The sequence below is a fragment of the Callithrix jacchus genome, chromosome 8 (genome assembly GCF_049354715.1).
Source record: "Callithrix jacchus isolate 240 chromosome 8, calJac240_pri, whole genome shotgun sequence".
Lineage (NCBI taxonomy): Eukaryota > Metazoa > Chordata > Mammalia > Primates > Cebidae > Callithrix > Callithrix jacchus.
Genome location: NC_133509.1, coordinates 46492608 through 46515081, shown reverse-complemented (window position 1 = coordinate 46515081; position 22474 = coordinate 46492608). Strand labels below are relative to the sequence as shown.

The 22474-nt window shown below is 52.3% G+C and overlaps 1 protein-coding gene across 3 annotated transcripts; it reads right to left on the bottom strand.

Moving 5' to 3' along the window:
- Nucleotides 1-698: 698 nt before the first annotated feature.
- Nucleotides 699-21485, bottom strand: BMF (Bcl2 modifying factor). Of its 3 annotated transcripts, none has more exons than XM_009005574.5 (5): nucleotides 21348-21485; nucleotides 20834-20961; nucleotides 18446-18742; nucleotides 16800-16960; nucleotides 699-4711 (listed from the first exon to the last, which is right to left on the bottom strand). In XM_009005574.5, the coding sequence occupies exons 1-5, from the start codon at nucleotides 21470-21472 to the stop codon at nucleotides 4610-4612; spliced, it is 813 nt and encodes a 270-aa protein (XP_009003822.3). In that variant the 5' UTR covers nucleotides 21473-21485; the 3' UTR covers nucleotides 699-4609. The 3 variants fall into 3 exon arrangements, with proteins under 3 accessions (XP_009003822.3, XP_035115755.1, XP_017832418.1); XM_035259864.3 differs by having other exon boundaries at nucleotides 20834-20932; nucleotides 21348-21450; XM_017976929.4 differs by lacking the exon at nucleotides 20834-20961 and having other exon boundaries at nucleotides 21348-21450.
- Between the last annotated feature and the right edge of the window lie 989 nt (nucleotides 21486-22474).

Genomic DNA, 22474 nt, shown 5'->3' with positions numbered 1-22474 from the left:
GGGTAGGAACTGGAGGCCAAGGCTAGATCTGAGAGCTGACAACTTCCTAAATCAAGGAGAGCCCCACAGATGCAGGGCGGGTTGGCCCCTCAGTTCACAACTTACTGCTGATAGGATCAGGAGCAGTTTTTCCCAAGGATTTTCAGAACTCTGTCAAGAGCTTTAAATCACCACTTTTAATCAGACACATTGTTAATCCACAAAGAAATGCAAGCCAGGAAGTCCCCCTACAACTAACTTGCCTCCTGAGGGGCAACCCTGACAGAAGGGAGGGGTGGGGGAGTGTGTGCAGGAGGGGCTGCTGAGGTCCTTTCCATCACTGAGACCCAGCGGCAGGCAGGCCCTTTTGACACATTCCCTTGAATCCTGCAGGGCAGGAACAGTTACATTTCACACGTGGAAGAACTGAAGGCTCAGAGAGGTTACATAACTTGCCCAGGCTCATTCAGCGGGAGGAGGCGGGAACCAGGTCCAAAGCCTGCATCTTTCCCCCATCACAGGGCCTCTGCTGTGCTGCCTACTGTGTGGTCAGAATCACTCTTCTCTTTCCCTTCTTTTCTAGGAGGGGAAAGGAAGTCATGACAAAAGCTGAGAGTCTTTGGGGTCACTCAGGCTGGCAGCTGAGAAAGCCAGAAGACTTTCAATTCCTAACTAATCTCCCTGCATTTTTACCACACCTTGAAGAATAAAAGACCAGATTTGCTTTAAATGATTTTATTAAAAATTGTACCAATTGATGGGGGAAGATATACACACATATGCATGTGAAGAACATAAAGACATAAAGCCAAAGGCTCTGTACAGTTTTAAAAAAAATGGGGCCCCTTTCTTCTTCCTCTCTCCCAGAGGCAGAGTGCCCAGACCCCAGGGCAGCTGCCCTGGGGATGTATGAACTGCTACATTCTGACTGGGTTTCCCCCCCGACAGCCCCTGTGGATCCAGGGATGGGGTGGAAGGCTGGGCAATGCACCCAGAGCAGGGAGGGGCGCTGGCCACCTGCAGAGAGAGGGGCAGTGCAGGGCTGGGAGCCCACACAGGGTTCTGAGCACCTTCAGCTGGGAGGCTGGCTGGGCACCTATGAGTTCAGCTTTCTCCGCTATTCCCTCAAGACTCAAAGTCCCTACCAGCCCTCAGTCTGCCTAAAGGTGACAGGTGAGCCCCTTCCTGCTAGGGTATCAGGCCAGTATGGCCCACTTCCAAGAGTCCTCACCTTCACACAGAGCTGTCTCCAGTCCAGACCAGCACTGATTTGCAGAAACCGTCAAGAGCCATGGTGGCCAAAGTCTTCCTGCATCTGCCACTTCCCTTCTCCCTACCTCACCTGCCCAAGTCCCTCCAAAAGCCAAGTGCTCAGGGGGGTAGCATGCTCCTTGCTGCCCAGGACAGTCACAGTGTCTCCATAGCACTCTTCCTGGGAGGCCCTGACTGGACTGTCCCAGGTGAGAGCCTCCTGCATAGGGCTAGGCTGCCAGGGGCAGTGAGACAGGTCAGCTGGGTCCCTCTGGGCCCTTGAAACAAGCCTGCCACATAGCTTTGGACATAGACTTACTCCCCCAGGGGCTTGGGAGGTCACTGGGAGGTGATCTTTTTCCACCTCGGATTGAGCAAGAGAAGGCTGCCTGGTGGGGGGAGCAGGGGCAGCCCTCCACTGGCCCAGACTTTGAAAGAGGCCAGGCAGAGGTCAGGCTGAGTCCTCCACCCTCACTGCGGGAGCCTGACGTCTGGCCTGGGGAGTTCCCTCCACCAGATCTGTCGACCAACTTCTAGAAACCCCTGCTTGGGGTTCTGAATTAGAACTGTTTTGACCCTGAATATCAGGCTTCCCATCCTCCCAGGCATTTCTTCCAGAGGAAGGTTTCCAGTCTCTCTCCCAACCCCCACCCTCAGCAAGCCACAAAGGCTCTACCGTCTTCAGTTGGTTACAGGTCAGGACCCAGGTCAGACTCTCCCTCCCTCTAAATCTGATTCTCCACCCCTCACTAGAGACAGCCAGGCTCCTGGGGGTGGGGGATGGAGTCTGAGCGGGTGGAGGCCAGGGGGAGGGGCAGGTCTCCTGAGGCTAGACTTGAGGAATGTTTAGGCCAACTCACCAGGCAGAGGAGGAAGGGGCCAATCTAGATCACTAAGCCAATTAAAGACAGCCAGCCAGAAAGAACTTTTCTCCTTCCTGACAGCTACTCTGCCAGCTACCTCCTGGGTTTTTTAGGGGAGGAGGAAGGAGAGGGAAACATGAGGGGTGTAAATTTTGCCCTGGCTCACTTAAGACAATGAGTTCCTGACTTTGCATAAGATGGAGACAGTGCAGTCAGACCACCTTCCACCTGCCCAGGCTTGATGTTCAGGTGGGTTTGTCAATGTCTGGGCTCCAACTTCAGGCCACAGGGCATCCAGCCTGGGCCCAGCAAGGTCTCTGAAGCTGATGGCCTTGCCTCAGCACCAAGATTTAAATCATTTTCTCTCTCACCAAGCTCAGGTGGAGAGTCTGCCAAGAGGGGTGACCAGTGGCTGGTGTAAATAATCCCGGTGTTTTGGTGGGTGCCGCTGAAGCATACAGCAGCAGCCTGCCTGTCACCACCTTGATCCAGGGAAAGGAGATCAGCATATGTCCCATACACATCATGAAATGGGAGGGAGACCCACAGGGAAGGCTGAATTTCACAATGGTCAGTGTGTCCCAGAGCCAGTCTTCATGCTGGTCCCTGGCTCCTTCTCTGCGTAGCAGGAACCCGTCTTCTTAGCAGACAAATCATGGTACACACCCTGAGAACAGAATTCTGACCAAGAAGAGGTAATATCTTCAAAATATCTGAGCAGAACAGAACAAAGGGTTACACGCACAGTTTGAGGCCCTTCTCCTCCAGGGTGCTGTGAGCCCATACAGCACCTTTGTGCAAATTAGGTAAGGCACCCCTTCTTCTCTGGAGAATTAGCCCCACACCAGGGCACAAAGCTTGGTGAGCAGAATGCAGGCTGAATTCCAGCCTTCATTAGCTCTCTGCAGGTGCCCTTGCACAGTGAACAACCTGCACAACTGTACATCTGGAAGATCAACGTCTCCTTCAATAGTACTGAAGACCTCCTCTCTTCAGAACTAGAAGAGGTTGGGCTTGTTCAGATTTCAGAGTCTACTCTGGACTCCTCCAGTTTCCTTGGGCGGCCCTGGAGTCTTCTGTCCAGGGAAGCCGCCTTTTCTTTGGGCCTTACTTTACTGTTAGCACCAATGTTGTCTTTTCTCACATATGCAAAGGTTATAATTAATTTGCTAGCGTCTGGTTAACAGATTCCCTGTGTCTGCTATTGGAGCTGCCACACCAGATGCTTTAGATCCTCTCCATGAGCACCGCAGCAGGGAGGGAAGGGAAGACGTGCAGAGGCAGCCGTGATCCTGCTGGGTTCCAGAGCATGCCCTTCTGGCCTGGCTGGAAGCTGGAAGAAGACAGGAAGTGTGCACCCAGCTTTGACGGTTCCCCACTCTAATCATTTATCTGTTACTCTAAAAGTCACTTTTCAGCTGGCAAAGCCACTGTCTTGGCTTCTTCTGTATCCCACTAGGTGTGAAAAAGGAATGGGGATGAGGGGGAAGAGGTATGTTGTTTCCAAGGAAACCAAGGGGTCTGGGGTCCTCTAGTGCTGACTCTTATGGTGGGGTGGCCACCACATTTTCCAGCCCCACTGCAAACCTGCCCCTGGATGATGCCCATGCTGATACTGGGGGTGGAATGTGATCTGTCGGCAGGGTCTTTTGAAAGAAGAGCTCACAGAGGCACATGCTGCTGGCAGCACACTCACTGGCTGTTCGGCTCGTCCATGGCTGACACCCAGCTGGTCCCAGGCTGCCAGTAGTGGCAGTGGCTTTGCACCTCAGGACTAATTCCGGGGCCTCCAAGTGGGACTAAGTCACATTTGAGGCCTAGCCAAAAGTTTGGTTCATTTTGCGACATGTTTGAGGGGTCCTTAGAGAAACCCAACCCTCCCTGAGGTCTGCTGGAAGTGACAGGAGCCAGGAAGGAATCCTTGAGCCCTTGGGGCAGGCACTGGCTGGGGCAAGTGAGAACCCAGACAGATGTGGAGCTGGCCGGCTGGCCTAGGGAAGCTGCCATCCTCAACTGGAAAGCCCCTGGCCGAGGCCACGGTGGGTTAAAGTGGTATAACCATCAGGATCGTGGCCCCATCCACAGTGGAAGGCCTGTGGGTTTGGTGGAACTAGGATTCTGATCCACTCAATTTCTTAACTGAGTTCCTCTGGAAAAACCACAGTCCACTCCCCAGAGAACATCACTAATGGGTCATCTTCGACAACTGGTAGATTCTTCGGTCGAAGAATCTACGAAGAATCTACTTGTCAGAGCCCTTGGGAATTCCGACCGTCACAGACACATCAGCCTCTCCTTCAACAGTGTTTGACAAAGGCCCCCATTCCCAGTCAAGGGCCTGACAGAGAAAGAAGATCCCACTTGGGTATGTTGTATGTACACACAGAGAGAAATTTAAAAAATAAAAACACAAAATAACCAAAAAACAAGTTCACAAGACAGTGTCAGTCTTGCCCGATGTCCTTCCTATTCCAGACGGTGTTCCTGGTGCCCCATGTGAAGAGGGCAGCCCAGCCTCACCTCGGGCCTGCCCCATTCCTGTTCTCTTCTCCATTCAAAGCCAGGTTGTGCAGGAAGAGGAGGACCTGCCACCACATGCGATTTCGGTTCTGCTGGTGCTGAAGGGAGAAAAAAAAAGACCAACATAACTCCCGAACACAACCTCAGACGACTCCCTCTCATTTCCAACGGAAGTTCAGAGCTCCAAGTCTCAGGGCTGGCACTTTAATCCTCTCAGTACAGCTCACGGGAAGGGGGGGCGGGGAAGAGAAGCTGCCATGTGGAGGAGATAGTTGAGTTCTCCAAAAACAATTGCAGTTTTAACATTAAAAAGAAAAGACTCAGCTCTATATGCACTATGCGCAAGAGGATTAAGCTTTCCCCCTGCTTGCAGGATTTTCCAGAGTTTAGCCAAGTGCTGCTTTTAATCAGATTGGCTCCCAAGCCCTTCCAACCTCAGCTGCAGGAACAACGAACTGGCTTCAGAAAGAGAAGTGCCCCCCTCTCTCCCCCCGACTCCAAAGTAACATAGAGAACAAGGGGAAAGGGGGGGCCTCCATCTGCAAGTGATTTGACACTGTGAAGGTCAAAGGGTTAATCTTCAATTTAAACCACACTGCTGAGGCAGCAAAAATCTGATTTCATCCAGTGCAAACACGCACACACACACACTCTAACACACACACACACATACACACACACACGCGCGCGCGCGCACACACGCTCTTGTGCGCCCGCCTGCTCTCCCTCCCCAGCAACTCCAGCTCGGTGCTGCCCTTTTTATAGATGCTCTTGACAGTAAGCCATAAATAATCCCTCTTGGAGCGCTCTCCTACTGACTGGAGCCAATTAAACGTTAAGCAAGAACATACTTGAAAACAAAACAAAAACAAAGAATATATACTACGCTCTGGAGGTTATCCCAGGTCCTACTGTCAGACTGGAAAGCTAGGGGCGAAGTTCAGGGGTCAGTGGCTCACCAGATTGGGGCTGGTGCCCTGCCCACACAGGCACCATTTCCCAGGAGAGGCCTGGGGGGAGCTGGGGGGTGCTGGAAGAGGCGGTCTTTGTTCTCTCTTTGTCTGCCAGGGCAGGAGGACTGGGCGGGGGCCTCTCCACAGGGTTCTCAGTGGACAGGGGAATAAAAACCTAGTGTGCAGAAAGGAGCCAGCACAGGCTGGACTTGGATTACTTCAGTGACCCCATCAGCAAGCAAGTTTACATGAGGTGTCGGGGGAGCTGGAGCCCTCTCTTAAACTGTCTTTAATCACAGCACCAGCCCCACCAGGCAACTCCTTCTGGTCAGATGCAAAGAGAAGAGAGGAAGCCAGTGGCATAGCTGGAAAGGGGGCCCAGGTTTCCTGGACTTCCAGAGCTTCCAGGTTCCATCCAGCCTCCCTGACCTTTCTGGGCAGCATGCAGGTTGCTGGCTTTCCCTTCATGCTGCCCTAGGCCACAAAGAGAAGAGAGGCATCCAGGGAGCTGGACTTGGGGCCTGACAACCCAGGTGAACACAGAATGCCCCCATCCATGGCAACAGCATTCCTCCTTCCCCAGTGGAAGAGCCTGGAAAACAACCTGGCAAGCTGGAGGCACAGCTCCTGCTCGGAGGGGAAGGGAAATCGGGCGTGCCACAGAAGAGGCCTGGCAGCCACGGCTGGGGAGATGGATGGCTTCCTCGTGTTTTGTAAACAAAGATGAGTAAAAAGAGGAAACACAGCCGGCTTAACAAAATCTGGTTAGAGTAAAACAGCGTGAAAATGGACTCAGCTGCAAACCCGAATTGAAGCCTCAGGCCTGCGGCAGCTGGGCAGAAGACCCCTTCTCCTCCCCTCTCCTCCCCAGCTGCTGCTTGGGACAGGTGCAGAGGTCATGCTGTGGAATAGGAGGAGAATCCAGAAGTAGCCTCATCCCTGGAGAGGCCAGTCTGCTGGAATTCCAGATCTCCTCAGGTGCTTGTCTGAGAAGACTGGTGGCAAGAACAATCATCAACATAATAGTGACATGGGGTGGGGCAGCAGTGGGGGGTGGGGAGGTGCCAGGCTCTGTTCTGAGTGTTCTGCATCCTTGCTTCTCAAAGTGTGGTCCATGGACTAGCAGCCTCAACATCATCGGAGAGCTGCCTAGAAACGCAGACCCGCTGTAATCCCAGCACTTTGGGAGGCTGAGGTGGGTGGATCACAAGGTCAGGAGTTCGAGACCAGCCTGGCCAACATGGTGAAACCCTGTCTCTACTAAAAATACAAAAATTAGCTGGGTGTGGTGGTGGGCGCCTGTAATCCCAGCTACTTGGGAGACCGAGGTTGCAGTAAGCCAAGATTGCACCACTGCACTCCAGCCTGGGCCACAGAGCGAGACTCAAACTCAAAAAACAAAAACAAAAAAAAGAAACATAGACCCAGCATCTGAAGATTGGCCAGGTGATTCTGAGGCACAATTTTCATGCCCAGTTATCACATACATAGCTAGTAGAAATGACAGGGACTGAACTGAACCTAGACCATCTGGCCCTAGAGCAAAGTCCCTTCCAATGATCACTGTGCTGACAGTGCCACTGCCTGCCTTTATACCAAAGCAGACCCTCTAACCTTCCCTTCACTAAAACATCTCAGAACAACTCAGTGGCCAAGGAAAGCAGATGAGAATGCTGCGATTTGGGGCCAGGGCCAATTCCACCTCTGTATGCCTCAGTTTCTCCCAAATTCCACTAATGGAGGCCACCTGCTGCTTGAGATCTCTGAAAACAAGGCACAGACTTCCATCATCTGGGAGTGTTGGGGGACCCAGAAGCAGCTGTGGGCCAGAGTCCTTTCAGACAGGAAGGCTGAAGTTTTGCAGGGGACCCAGGCAGGCCTAGGTGCAGGAAGCAGGGTACATGGGCCGGCCCTTGGGAACGATCTAGTTTCCATGCCTCTGCGTGTGACAGTCCTTAAGGCTCATGAATTGGTAAGGAAGGCTCTATGGTGCATGGATCCCCAGGGACCAGGAATCAGAGGACCCGGCTTTAGGGTTGAATCTTCCCCCAACCTGCTCATGAGTTCTCTCTTGGCTTATAAGGAAAGTGCAGGTATTGTACTAGATCAATGGTTTTGAAACCCAACTGTGTCACTAAGCCAGCTGACATGCTGTTGTAAGTACAGAGTCTCCAGGTCTCTCCCAGACCCACAGGATCAGGATTTCAAAGAAGGGTACCAGGAATCCATATATTGCACAAGCTCTCTGGGTGACATTTAGAGAACAGAAACCATTTCTTGTGTATTTTATATTTTAATCATAAAAGCAATACGTTAATTGTAGAGATACAAGACATTACAGAGGCAGAGATAAGATTACTCACGATCCTACAGCCTAGAAGAAAACACTTCGTGAGTTGGTGTTTTCTTCAGTCACTGTCCGTCTCTTTCCTCCAAAGTAGTTTTACCCCAGTGGCCAAGCTAGAGGTTAATGCAGCCCAGGCAGTTCTTCTGGAAACCACGGAGGTGCTCTCCACACCTAAGGAGTCTGCCATCCACAACTGCCTTCAGGCTGACAACTCAGAGCTCCAACAACTGAATCCTGTCAGCTAGGTGTAGGGCCTGGGAACCACCCGTGGGCCCAAGAGCCCTCTCTGGCTACAAGAAGGTACCACACAGGCTCCCTTTGGCCTTCTCCTGCCTCAGGGCAGCCCCCACAAGACCCTTTTCCATGAGGAAATCGAGAAAATCAAAGGATGTCCTGATTACAAACAACAATAATAAAACATTTCCTAAAAGTTTAATAAAAGGACCTGACTAAAAAGGAAAGAAAAAGGACTTGAAGGGAGGCTAGTGGGAGAAAGTGAGGAGGAAGAAGTCAGCCTTCACCAAACAGGATGAAGAACACAAAGACACCAAAACACCAGGGAACGTGGGTCCTTCCACAAGAGGGTAGGGAGAAGGGGAGAAGGAAGGGGAAACAGGAATGAATGCGCTTGGCCTCTGACCCACGGGCACATGGCACAGCACCCAGTGCACAGTCTGAGCTCAAAAAGGGCAGACCCCCAGAACAAGGCCTGCTCTCCTAGACTCAGCTAGGGCAACCCTCACAGAATGAGTGTTCCCAGAATACACAGGGTGACCCAAGGGTAAGGGCTGGGATACAAGGGAGGGGAAGATCACCCTAGAGCCCTCAGATTCTCATGGTTTAGAAGGCAGGCCAGCTGGGCGTGGTGGCTCACACCTGTAATCCCAGCACTTTGGGAGGCCGAGGTGAGCAGATCGTGAGGTCAGGTGTTCAAGAGCAGCCTACCCAATATGTTGAAACCCCGTCTCTACTAATAATACAAAAATTAGCTGGGCATGGTGGCACTTGCCTATAGTCCCAGCTACTCAGGAGGCTGAGGCAGGAGAATCGCTTGAACCCGGGAGGCAGAAGTTGCAGTCAACTGAGATTATGCCACTGCACTCCAGCCTGGGCAACACAGCAAGACTCCATCACAAAAGAAGGCAGAGCCAAGGCATGGAGGGAAAGAATAGAGGTGAATTCCCCCAAGGAAGGCACCCTAACATGGTAAAGAAGAGAACACAAGCAAGCATCAGAGGCCTGGGTGGCTTCCTTAGCTCAGCCTCACTTTCTTGCCATGGTCAGGGGATGAAGGCAGTCGCTGACAAATGTTTCAATCCTCACCATGTGCAATGCCCTATGCCTGAACGCCCAGTTGCTCATCCTGTGTAATGGGGAACACGGAAGGCACACAGTAGGCACTCAACAAGTGCACACTGGACTACAGAGGAGTCAGCCCTGAAAGATAACCCACTTGTCTGAGGCCAGGAACAACTGATGTCTGGCCAGGTCTAAAGATGTACTTTACGTGATAGTATCAGCCTCTCGCCTGGGGAGAGGCCCAACTAGTAAAAGACCTCCTTTTTTTTATTTTTCTAAAGAGCTGGCTGTGGTGTCTGACAAGGTTGGATTATATAAATCAAACTCTGTTTCATCCCACACAGCCTCTGCCCTTAGCACAAAGCGTGTTCCCTATGCTCCCTGGATAAGAATCTCCCTCTGCCTTTCCCCCTTTCAGATCCAATTCACACCCTCTGGGGGCTTTGTGTGTCACCAGTGTTCCAGATGCTCTGGCTAGAGCTAATTCACCCCAAAGAATCAGAGGAAGAAGCAAAGCCAAGCTGTGTGCAGCTCTAACAGAACCTAACTCACAAAATGCAAATTTACCAAACAGAGAGCAACTTATAATATCTCAGATTTAGAACAGAGCTCTTTCCTCTCTTCTCATGTGACCCTCACAATAGGAAGAGCAGGTATTATCGATCCCATTTTACAGCAACGGAAACAATGGCTCAGAAAAGTCATCCCAAGTTAGTTGGGAGGGGTGTTATTTGAGGCCCCGACTCCTGACTCCAAAGCTAAGTTCCTTCACCAAAATTTTACAGTGTGTTTATTCACGTTATGAAAATAGTATTACCTTTTCAAAGCAAATCACCACTGATCTGCTCCCCTAGTATGTTTAAGGACATTGTTTCCAGATCATTAACTATTTAGTAAGCAAGCTGTGGACCAGAAAAAAAATAAACCTTTCAGAGGCAGAACTAACTGAAGATCAAACCGAAATAAAGCTAAAACGGGTCTGAAATTACACCTTCAGACCATGATCTGAAACCACCCTCAATTTCTTCAAAATGCAGGATCATCTGTACTCTCCGGGATGGCACACACTCCATGATGTGAAGTTTCTTACCTCTTCCTTTTTCCCTGTCATTCTCTAAACCTACTCAGGCCAAGGCTGAAGGAAAGAGCCTTGCAGTTGAGAACAGGAACACTGAGATAAGAGAGACTTTTGGAAAATTCCACTTGAAAGAAGCTAGGAAGATGTTTTCTGTTGAAATCAGCATGTTTTTATCAAGTTACCAAGCACCCAACTGAGCTAAGAGTTATGTGGATACAAAGATGAGTAAAATATAAACTTTGTTCTCAAATGTTTTATAATATAATGGAGAGAACAGCAAGGACACAGAGCTAAGTATCACATGAGGCAGAGTGGGTTGGGGCAGCAAATGTGTGCTCCCTTGTATTCTGGTTTTCTAGAATGTGATTGCTGGGCAGCAGGTGTAGGGCGATTGGATCATGGTTCCAGAATCCATCAAATCTGTACCACACCTAGGTCAGCAAATTATAGTGTGACTTGGGCGTGTTACTTCAATTCTCCAAGCCTCAGTTTCCTATAACAAAGGGACAATGGAATCTAAAAGTACAAGGTTGCTGTGGTGATTACATGAGAAATATATACACAGAGCACTGGGCCTGGGGGAAGCAATGAGCAGGCTCATCCTTCCCTGGGGAGCAAAACCTAGGACCCACTGGCTTTGCAGAACACTTTTCTCAACATGCCCTGCAACAGGGTCTGCCTGGGGAGCACCGTCTTCCCAGAAGACTCATAAAGTCCCAGGAAGATCCCTGACTCTCCTCTATGAGACTGGCCACAGCAGCCACAGGCCATGGGGCTCAGGATTCTAGGCTGCCAGGCTGAGCCAAGGATTCTGAAACCCACAAGGCAACCCTTGGACCCAGTGGGCCCACTGCCTCAGACTGCTTCTGACCCAGAGGCCCAAGGAACGAGCAACGTGGCAAAACGGAAAAGGAAAAAAAGACTCCTTGCCAAGAGCTTCCTCAGCCCAGCCAGCAGTGTTAACAGGACATTGAAGCCACCATGACCACGCCCATGGCTTCTCTAAGGAAGAGTGAGCAGTCTGGAGCCAGCCAACTCTCAGTGGAAGATGGCAAGGCTTCCTCTAACACGACTGGAAGACACTGGCTCCAGCCACTGGGGTTGAAGGGTGTGGGTCAGGAACAGAGCTGTGCTGCACCATCCATGTCCCCAGACCCTTGTTTTGCACCTCTACAGCCTGGAGGGAGGAACTACTGAGACCCTTACTCAGTTTCCCTCCAGCTAAAAACAGCTCCATCAAACTACTGGGCAACATCTTAAGAGCTCAAAAGAGCATGACAGTGTGTGCCCTGGTTAAAGAAGGGAGAAGGAGGGGATTTGGGGGGGACAGGCCTATTGTGTATATTATGCTATGCAGAAGGAACCCCAGATTCTGACTCTCAACTTGGGGTCTTTTCAGCCAACTGTTCATGTCCTGTCCAGGGTCAGGTCAAGGCGAACTAGGCAAGGAGGAAAGTTGGAACCCTCCCCTTCACACACGGACTGATTGTGCTCTGGTCATGGAACATGGCCTCTTGGCTGCCAGACATCGATCAAAAGGCAAACCAGACATTTTTCTTTAATCTTCTTTCTTTGTGTCTCCCTTAGTCCCCTCCTCCCATCACCCTCTTTCCAAAAAAAAAAAGCCCATTTCCATCCCATGGCCTGCCTTGGTGGGGAGGGAATGAACTCTCCGGAACTACAAGGCCCTTCTCCTGGAAGAGAGAGCAGTCAGGTGCAGTGTGTGGGGAACTCAGCCTCTAGTCTGCCACGCTGATGACTCAGAAGCTAAATATAGCGAGCGATATAAACAGAGCCAGCCACAGAGCAAACACAGGGCCCCCAGCCCCGGCGCTGGCTCTCACGAACTCTGGCTCTCCGCAGTCCCTCCCCCAGCCTCACTCTTCCCCTGGCACTGTCCTAGGTGGGCCTCCCACTCCTGGGACAGGGGCTGGCTTCCTAGGGACCCTTCTCACTCTATAGCAAACCTCTGGGGCCCCTGCCCAGGGCTGCCCGCTCTAGACCCTGAGCAACCTAGTTAGCCAGTTTGAGTTCCAGAAAACCACTCACCAACAAGAGAATCCCAAAGTGTCAGGAAGCAGACAGGAGCTCCCTGAACAAAGGATCCAGTCTGCTAGGCAGAGAAGCCGCTAGTTAATAAACCATGCAAACACCAACTCGAGCACAACTTCCAAAAGAGCTCCCCAAACTACAAAGTCAGGTACAAGTGAAATCCTGAAGAGCTGGGATTCTACACACATCTGCCTACAGGTCTAGGATCCTTGTTGTGATATTATAGCTAAAGATGTTTCAGCAGAGTGGCTGACAGTTTTCTCAGATTTCATTTTCCAGAGAGTCTAATTACTATTCAGAGAATTTCCAAACCCAGCTTTTCTGAATGGAGCCACTCCTGGTCCAAGTGAAAAGCCATTTCCAACATGAAGAATTCCAACCCTCCGGTAGCTTTACACATTCGACTGTCTAAAGTAGCTACTGTTTTTGAGGATTCTTAACATTGCCTAGAAATACCCCCACAAATCTCAGGATGGGCCATTGAGACAAAAGACTCTCCCAAGGGGAGGGGACACCACTTCCCACCCCTCCTTAGGCTCATGTTGAGGGAAGCCATAGCACAAGAACAGGAAAGCTGGGGCTCTGACCTTCCGGCCAGGGCAGCCCAGGGGCTCAGGGAGGAAGCACCTCTGCAATGCGCTCTTCCACGCAGAAGCTGGACACAGAGGCACCACAGCACCACCCTCAAGACAAGTGACTATCAGCAGTCCCTGCCACAGTTCCTCAGCTCAGAGGACAAACAGGGAAACCTTTACTCCTGACCCAGCCAAAGGAAGGTGGGATGTGTGGTGAGGCTCAGAAAGGCTTTTACCTCCACTCACTCTGCCTCCAACTCTCTTGCTGCTTTGGAGACACCAAGAGCTGAGGCGGAGCACCCCGCTGACTCTGATCTTCTGCCTCTGCTTTTTTGCCTTTGGGTCTGGAAGAGCCGCCCTGAACTGATCACTTGGGTAACCAGGCTAGTCCTCCACCTAGCAATGCCCTCAGGAAATGTGCTAAAAGCACATACGGCCTGCATAAAATGACACCCAGGGAAACTTGGAACCTGTTGCATCTGGAGCCAGGTTGATACACTCAATTGGCCATAATTCCATTCGACCCCATCATCACGCACCCCCCTCAGTGCCATACCTTCAAGGGAGAAGGTCACCCTGGTGCAAAAAAGAATAACTCAGGTCTGTAACCAGGGACAATAAGGGGGAGCTCACACTCTCCACAGGACTAGGGACCAGTGGCCACTGTCTGGCCCCAGGACACTATCCCCTATGTAGGGAAAGGAGGCAGTCAGGCCTCCTCAAGTCCCATCCTGCCTCTTGGGTTGCCTCTCTTGGCTCTCTAAATCCAGCCCGCAATGATGGAGAATGGCATCATTCCCCGAGGAGAAATCAATGAAGCCAAGGTCCACAATTGAACAGTCTGGACACTGATTCCTCTCAAGCAGGCAGGAGGAGGGAAGTTCAGGGGAGGAAGCTGTGCTCAGAGTGCCGCCTGCCAGGTAGAGTAGGAAATGAATTGAGAACCAACAAGAAGACGTGTGGGGGGTGATCAGCATCATAAACACACAGAAGGAAACAGGCATTAAAGAACATCTACTCCATGCCCTGAACCCTCATAGGTATTTTCTCACTTTATCACAGTGAAATCCTGTGGTATTAGCGCTAATTCATAGAAGAGGAAATAGGCTCAGTGAAGTCAAGTGACTTCTGAAAGTGAGTAGGTGGCAGAGCTGGTATTCTTCAAATCTAAGTTTTCTGACTCTGAACCAAAAGCCTAGAAACTAAATCCTAAACAACCTCCTTCCCACTGCCTCAGTTTCTCTGCCTGCAAAAATGAGGGAAGGGAATAGTGAAAGAAGATAAAGGATAAGAATTGAGGAGTGACAACAGTACTTTCTAGATCTGAACTATTAGACTGTAGTTTATATAAGAATCAAGTTCAGAAAATGACTCACTTCTTAAAACCAGCTGCTGAAACATTCCGGGCGTACTAGTGCTCCACCTGCCTGAAACTGTCACCCCTAGCCCTTCCTGCAGGATGAGTTTCAAGATCTATAAGCAGGGTCAATGGGGAGGAAGGGGTTAAAAGCAAGCCGACTCTGGGGAGAACTGTCCGAGGAGAAGATAAAAAGCCTGGCACGTTGTACTGGAAAATTTGGGAAAAATCGGCTCTTTGCACTAGAAAGGGCTCACTGGCCAGCCTCCTACTCTTGCAAGTAAGAAGTGACGTCGTTGGTAACTGGCAGGAGGGGAGGGGTGCAGGGAACTTGGGAGCCAATGTGGAGTCAGGTGCAAGACAGAGGAGACTCTCAAGCAGCTCTCCTCCAGTTTTCCTTCTCCCCAGCTTGAGTGGCTCTAGCTAAAAGCATAACACCTTGTCTAAAACTGACTTGTGCCATCAAAGAGGCAGCTCTGAACTGGGAGAAGTGATGGCAACCAGCCAAAAGCAGGGCCAAGCCAGGCGCAGTGGCTCAAGCCTGTAGTCCCAGCACTTTGGGAGGCCGAGGTGAGTGGATCACCTGACGTCAGGAGTTCGAGACCAGCCTGGCCGACATGGTGAACCCACCTCCACTAAAAATACAAAAATTATCTGGGCGTGGTGGTGGGCACCTATAATCCCAGCTACTTGGGAGGCTGAGGCAGAAAAATTGCTTGAACTGGAAGGCAGAGGTTGCAATGAACCAAGATCATGGCACTTCACTCCAGCCTTGGCGAAAGAGTGAAACTCTGCCTCAAAAAAAAAAAATGCAGGGCCAGACCTTGGGATAAGGGCCTCCTCCTCCTTCTGTTCAGGACCAAGTTAGGAGGGCTCCCAGGAAGACTATATCCTAGTCCTGTGCCAGGGAGGGCTCCCAGCCTATTCCCAAGCCTATAGGGGCTCACCAGTGGCTAGGGGAAGGTTCTGGGGAATAACTGGTGAGAGAGATCAGATAACTGCAAATGAAGCAAGCTGCCTTCCACATAGGCCTCTAGCTGAGTCTAGGAGAGCCACAGCCACTGTGTCCTCCAATCCTCTCCAGTACCGGGACTGGAAGCTGTGAGCTGCGCTCAGCCATAGGCCTGTATAACCAGGGTGGAGTGAATGGGCAGGAAGGAGGCCAAGAAACTGAAAACAAGAATCAGAGTGAGTCCACACATGGATTGAAGGGGAAACTCTAAGCCAAGTTTCCACCAAATAATCAAAGGAGGGAGTAAGAACTGGAGCTTAGTCTATTATCTAAACATAAGGCCACCCTCCCTTCCTGATCACTAAGAGACTAGGAGGACTTACCAGGACCGGGTCTAGCCCCAAACTGTCCTCAGAATTCCTTGGCAGAGGGCATTAACAATATCTAACCAGCAATGGCCTTTTCTTAGGAAATCCAAGGTCAATTCCTCTTCCCCTGCCACTGGCAATGGTTTGACCCTTAAGTCAACCTACTTATTATCAATAGCTCTCCTCTGGCCACCTGAAGTTACCCATCTAACCCTGGAGTCTGCCCAGTCATGATCAAGCTATTTATTCCCTTGATTTATTGACAGACACACATACACACATACAGAGCCAGCAGGGCCAGGGACACAGTCCCAGAAGTACAGAATGTGTTCGCTTCCAGGTGACACGGATGCAGCCTCAGGCTCCTCTCCCTGCCTTGGCAGCCATCCAGAAAGCCAGCCTGGAGAGGAAGGGTTAAGTGCCTGGGGGCCCAGCCCAGACAGCGGCTGCTGGAACAGGGCAGCCTCCAGTCCGTGGCACAGAGGGCTCTTCCAGCACGAGCCTGCCAGCCGCCGCCTTTGTTGATGGACTCTGCCACATGCTCGGCTGACACGCGATGCTCCACCCTGGCGGGGCTGGTGCCAGGCTGCCGGCCAAGCACCCGGCCAAGCGCCCGGCTGGCCGCCGGTCTGGGGAGCCTCTCGGAGGTACATTCTCTCGAGTCCCAGACCCTGGTTCCCAGACACAGACAGTGAGGAGCGGCCTCCCCAGCTGGAAAGTGTCAGGTTTCAACCGGTTCCACCACTTTCCCCCACTCAGGCCCCATCCCTTGGCCTGGTTACCCGTTTCCCACTGTACCTTAGCCAGGCACCCCCAACTGCCCAGTGTCACTGCAGCACCCTAAAAATCTTCCTTTTAGGTCTGTGAGGGGCAGTCCCCCGGCCACCACCATAAGAAGAGACAGGCTATCAAGCAGGGCTGCAGAAAACCACCCTATTCCAGGGGAGGGATTGTAGCCTCTCCCAAGATGGCCCTTATGGAACATGAGTTGAGAGTGGGCAGTTAACCAATGCAGAGCTCCGAGATGAGGGCAAGATGCTCATCCAGCTGGGCCTTTCCTGCCTATGGGAACCGCAATAACCAAAACTCTGGGACCACATTCTTGCGGTCTGGCAGAGACAGAGTTGCTGACAAGAGGAGAGAGGCAGGCCCTGGCCCCCAAGCCCCACAGACCCAACCCTCCTCCCTCAAACCCCCATGCCTACTTGCTGCACATGAAGCCGGTGGAACTGGTCTGCAATGCACTGAAGCTTTCGGGCAATCTGTACCTCTGCTCGATGTTGCCACTGCCCTTCGGGGGGCTGCTCCCCAAGGGGCAAGACTGCCGGGAAACTGGCAGGGAGAGGAAGCCGGTAGCCAGCATTGCCTGCAAAGATAGAGGAGCCACATCTCAGCATTCTCCACAACTGCTCCCGCCTCCCCACACCTGCCCGACCTGGCCAAGATTGAGGCTGAGAGTAAATCCTCCTATGAGAATGGATAGGAACCAGCATGCCTGTATCAGGGCACTCTGCCAAGCTTGGACAGGCTGCTGCCCAAGTGCATAAAGGTTGCAGAAAAGAACGGAGAACAGGGAGAGTGGCCCGAGCCTTCCCTCCAGTTCTCCATTCACTGACAGTGCAGTGACAAAGGGCAGGGTGGTAACGTGTGCAGGCGAACGTGCCAACCTTCCATCCTCACTTATCAAGCTATGCTTGACCACAGTTGATCATTCATGTAGTAACAGGTTGAAGTTCTTCTCTGGAAAAGCACTGGAGGTAGCTCTCCAGAGTTTCTGAGTTGAGCAAAGTAAGGGGCAGAAAAAAAAAGTGACTTCACGTTTTTAGTGCAGTAGAGGAAGGCTGGTCTCTCGAAGCTCCTGGGCAGCAGCATAAAAACAAGGGAGAGAAAACTGAGATGCACAGAGCTGCCAAGTTCCTCTCTGGAGACAGCCCCAGGCAAGACCTCTAGACCAGCGCTCCACACTTACCGAGTGCACGCGTTAGAGCCAGCGCTAGGGGCGCCAGTCCGCCGGCCTCCGCGCTCCTTTCCCTCTTCCCCGCCTGCCCGCCTTATCCAGCTTCTCATACTCCCGCCAAACTGCTTTGCCAGAGCTGCCCTGAGAGGCAGTTCCCTCTGGGAGTAAATACAGTGTCTCCTCAATCTGCTCGTCAGACACAGCAAGCCACCCTCCTAGCCTTTACCCTCCCTCCATAAGCTGCAGTGCCACTAGAAGAAAACAGACTGTCTGATCCTGCCGTTTTGCCAGAGGAGGGCCTATTTCTCATAAAACAAACTATTTAAGCCCACAAATGAAGAGGTCTTGTCTGATTTAGCCTTGAAAGCATCCCCTCTCTTGGCACTGGGCCCAAGCAGGCCAACCTCTTTCTCCAGTTCCCCTACCACATACAGAAAGTCCCAAGTGACAACTGGGGCCACCTTCTGCCTTCGGGAACCCACCCTCCCAGAACCGGTTGGGTTTTTCCCTTCATTGTCAACAGCCAGTCACAGATCCCCCAGCCTTCTCCAGGGCAACAGGAGCCACTTTACAGAAGGCAAATCACTGCTGGGACACTAAAGGCCGGGCCACTCAAGGGGCACAGGATGTAAATGGAGATACTATGGACTCAAGGATCCCTCCAGGAGGGGACTATGGAGCAGAAAGAAGGGCAGGGCAGTTTGCCCTTTGGGGTCCTGAGGCGCACAGGTGAGGAGCAATAACAAGCCGAGAGGAAGCAGGTGGAAGTCAAGGAATCCACAGCCCCACTGACCACTTTGGGGAAGGAAGCAGCAAAGGGCAGGTTTGGGGAGGGAAAGTCTCCTCTTTTCCCCCAATTTCTATGGAAGGAGTCTTGAGGCTGACAGCACTCACCGTAAAAGAGTCGCTGGGGTTCCTCAGTCACCCCACAAGGCAGCATGACACCTTGGCTGGGGGAGGCTGGGCTGAGGGTCTGGGTAGCCTTGTCTTCCTGGCTGGTGGGTCGAAGGCCAGGGCCACAGCAGTGGGTGAGAGGGAAGAGCTGAAGCCGACTGAGGGGGCAGTCCAGTAGGCTCTGGGCAAATAGGTCAGCAGAGAGCAAGCTCCCGGGTTGGGTCCCTGGCTCCCCATCCTCTGGCTGGAACACATCATCCTCCAGCTCCTCCACACACTGAGATGGCTCCATCTCCCCTGTAAGAGGGCAACGCAGACATCTGGGATGCTGCCCCACCAGGGCCACACATATAAGGACTCCCCTTCCCTTCTTTCTTCTCTGTTCCCCCTTCTTATTTGAGGGGACCGGGCCACATACTGATGACACACAATCCTAGTAATAAAGCACTGCCAAGGGTGACACCCACTCCCAAAATTTGAACTGCCTCAGTGTTCAGGGGCCCTCCACACCTCTTCCTTGGTCCCGCCTGGAACCACTGTTTTTCCTGATCCTGTTTCTGACCTAGGCCAGTCACAAAGTTTGACTCGGGGTTGTGAGCAATAACAGGAGTACAATCAACAGCTATAGGCATGCAGGGTACCTGGGAAAATATAAACAAGACTAGCCTCTGTAAGTTGCTGTCAAGGGTGCTGTGACTGGCTATATATACAATGCTCACAACACACACACACACATACAAACACACACAAAGTCATTGCCCCAAGGAAACTCTTATCTCAGTCTGAGCTTAGCTCCAGACTCAGCAGCAGAAACAAAAGCCCGCAGTCCTAGGGCAATCAGGTTCCCTCCAAACCCCTAAGCCCCGCCCTGCTGCCCATCTACTCTAATCTCCACCCCTTGCTTGCACAACACAACAAACAGGCTCTGCAGTGTGGTAAGAGTATGTCCTGGGAGAAGGGATAAAAACCCAAGTTAGTCATCGCAGGTGCCGTCTCGCCTCTCTTTGAGCAGAGTTGAGCTATCTGCCCACCAAAGCTTGGCCTGGAAGGTAGGTCCAGCCTCTCCCAGCTAAGTCTCCTCACTAGTCTCCAAGACTTCAAATCCTTGTCTCCACAGCCTCCCACTCCTGCCAGCTCAGAACCTGAGACCTGAGATTGGCGTAATTGGTCTTACAGAAGGAAGTGAAATTCACCCCTCTCCCTGTGACCTCACTGTCTCTACTACTCAGGTTATTGATGAGAGTTTCTTGGTAATAAAGAAGTACCTCTTACTCCACCTGATGGCTCTTGGAAGTCTGAGCTTGGAGCTACCCAGCATCTTAAGCTTCCAACCTAGCTCCCTGCACACACCAGGAACCCCTTAAGATCCCTGCAGCAGTCAGAAGCAGCAACCACCTGAACAGCTAAGGATAAAAAGAGATGAATTTCATCTTTGTCAGACTCAATTAGAGATTCCTGGGTGTTCTGTTCCCCAGTCTCTTCCCTTTGAATAACAAGCCAAAAGGTCTGTAAGTTGATGAAGTTGCTAAAACAATTTCAGTTCAATTCAGAACCCTGCCTTTGCCAAATGCAGGCTCTCTGTGAGATGCTTGCTCCGGGCCCGGCTTCATCCCATCCCATCCCAGTCCCTGAGCTGTCTATGGTCCTGTCTCTACCATCATCCCTGGAGAGTGAGGATATGCCTGCTAGGATGGCAAGCAGCCATGTGGTGTTCTTTGGACAGTGTTTCCCAAGTGGTGTGTGTGTGGGGGGGTGCACTCCAGCTTATTAGCGACAGGAAACAGCATTTCCTGATGAAAGGACCAAGTGCTGTCCTGCCAGTCACCTGGCAGGGGCTCCCCTCCAGCCCTCCAATCTCTTCTTAGAAGGGGCCCTCAAAGCCAATCACAAGCACAAGTCATTGTCTTGGTTTTTCCTTTGAAGCCTATCACCTTCCCCTCCCCCTCCCAGCAAAGCCCCAAAGTTCAAGGCTTGCACAGACTGGACAGTGGGGTAAGTGCAGCCAGAAGGCGTGGCTCTGCAAGCCCCAGGGACCCCTTCACTCTCCACAAACTGCCGGTAGCTTGCCTGTAGGTGGACACCTCTGGAGTGGTGCTTGGCAAGGTCAAGGGTAAACTAAGAAAAGGTGAAGAAATCCTTTCCTCCCTTTTCTCCTGAGCTTAAGAGGTGATATCAAGAGTAGGGGGAGGAGGGCACTTCCTGAGAACAGTGCCAGGGAATGCTTTACTCCTAGCAAAGGAACTAAAGACCCGCTGTAGCCATCCCAGCCCCTAAGGGATCGAAGAGGGATGCTGAACTTAGACTCCTCCTCCTCTTAGGAGAATGCAGTAGCCAAACAGCCCGAGCTTACACACACACACACACAGCCACCCACCCACCCACCCAGACCTGGGTGACTCCAGGAGAGGGTCTCGGCCTCCGAGTCGTGATGCCAGGGCTCCGCGCCAGGGTCCAGCGTGACGAGCACTCGGGGGCTTGATGCCCAGACTCGATTGGGAAGGAGGGAAAAAGCCCAGCTGTTAAGGAGAGGAGCCTTCAGACTCCGCAGAAAGGCAAGATGCCCCACAACTCCTGTCCTACCCCAAAGTCAGACCCAGAGGCTGGGCCGCTCTCGGGCACCCAGGTCTGCTCAGCAGTGCACCCAGGTTCCTCCGCCCACCTGGACCCAACTCCTTCGAGTCCCAAATGCTAGCCCCAAGTTCCCTCTTGGAGCGGCACACCCAGCTGTGGGTTCTGCACCTCGGTCCCTCACCCCAGGGCCCCAGTTCTTCATGGTCACCCCAGACGTCCGCAGCCCAAACCCTTCCAGGGCCCCTATGCGCAGCGCGACTCCTCTCCCTACTTCCCCAAGGAGCTGCGATCCAACTCCGCCCGGCCCCCCGGCCGCCACCCGGGCTCTCACCGGGCTGCGGCGGGAGGCGGGAGGCGCAGGCAAAGGGCGGCGGCGGCAGCGGACGCGGGCCGGGGCGGGAGGAGGCCACTCCGCACCGTGCGGTATTGTTTCCAAAATACGCCCGCTCGGGGCATCCCGCAAACAGCTGATGAGGCCCCGCCCCTCTTCGCGTCACGCCGAGGACTGGCCAATGGCGAGTGAAGCGCCAAGTCCCGGGCTGGGCAGCTGCCAGGGACGGTCACGAATGTACGAACCTTCCCAGGGAAACATTGCAAGGGACCGAGCAAAATTCCGATCCTCACCAGAAGCGCAGTTAGAGCGCCGTCTCCCTCACGGATTCTGTCCCTAACACAGGCTCTGGAAGCGCCAGAGAGTCCCTGAATCCTATCAGGTGTGGGAGAGGGGGCGCCAAAGTAACTTTTGTCTTCTTTTTCACGGGAATGGACAGAATAATTGCTGCGCGATCAGAAAGGGTGGGGGGAAGGAGACAGGGAGTTTTTTTTATGAGGCTGGCGCGTCCAGTGGGGGCAGGGTACAGGGTGCCTATGGGATCCCAGCCTCGGGGGAAAGCTCCCTCCAGCCTGCCGAGCTGGTCTGAAGAAAACTGCAGCCCCAAAGCTGAAGGTGTGTTTGAAACAAACACATTCAGAGGAGCCCTCAGGTCCTCTTCTTGCCTGGGCGTGGGCACTGGCAAAATAAACATCTGGATGAGAAGAGGAGCGCAAGAAGGCAAGGGCTGCTTGAGCGGTTGATACATATCGCTATGGCAGCATTTAGAGACTGTGCTGGTGCTCCCAGAAGAGCAGCGTGTCCTGCAGACCGCACAAGGGAGTCTATGGGCTACTTCACAAACATTTACTGAGCACCTACTCTGTGCCAGATACTGGGCTAAGTGCGAGAAACCTGGAGTCTGTCCTCAAGGAGCTTACAGTCTTCTAGGAGAGGTAGCCCTGAAAATAGTGAAAAGCCATAGGGATGGTGTTCATTCCAAGGATAATGACTCTTGAGGAGTGCAGAAAAATTCAGAATATAAAGGTTAGGGAAGGCTTCAGGAAGATGGCTTTTAAATTGAATGGGAAATATTTTTCAATAAGGAAAACCAGATGCGAATGGCTCACGCCTGTAATCCCAGCACT

Coding starts and splice junctions, on each gene's coding strand:
- BMF (XM_009005574.5), bottom strand. CDS start 21,472: ATGCCCCGAGCGGGCGTATTTTGGAAACAATACCGCACGGTGCGGAGT. Junction 20,962..21,347: donor CCGCCTCCCGCCGCAGCCCG/GTGAGAGCCCGG, acceptor TCTCCTTAACAG/CTGGGCTTTTTCCCTCCTTC. Junction 4,712..16,799: donor ACCGGCTTCATGTGCAGCAA/GTAGGCATGGGG, acceptor TTCTCCCTTCAG/CACCAGCAGAACCGAAATCG.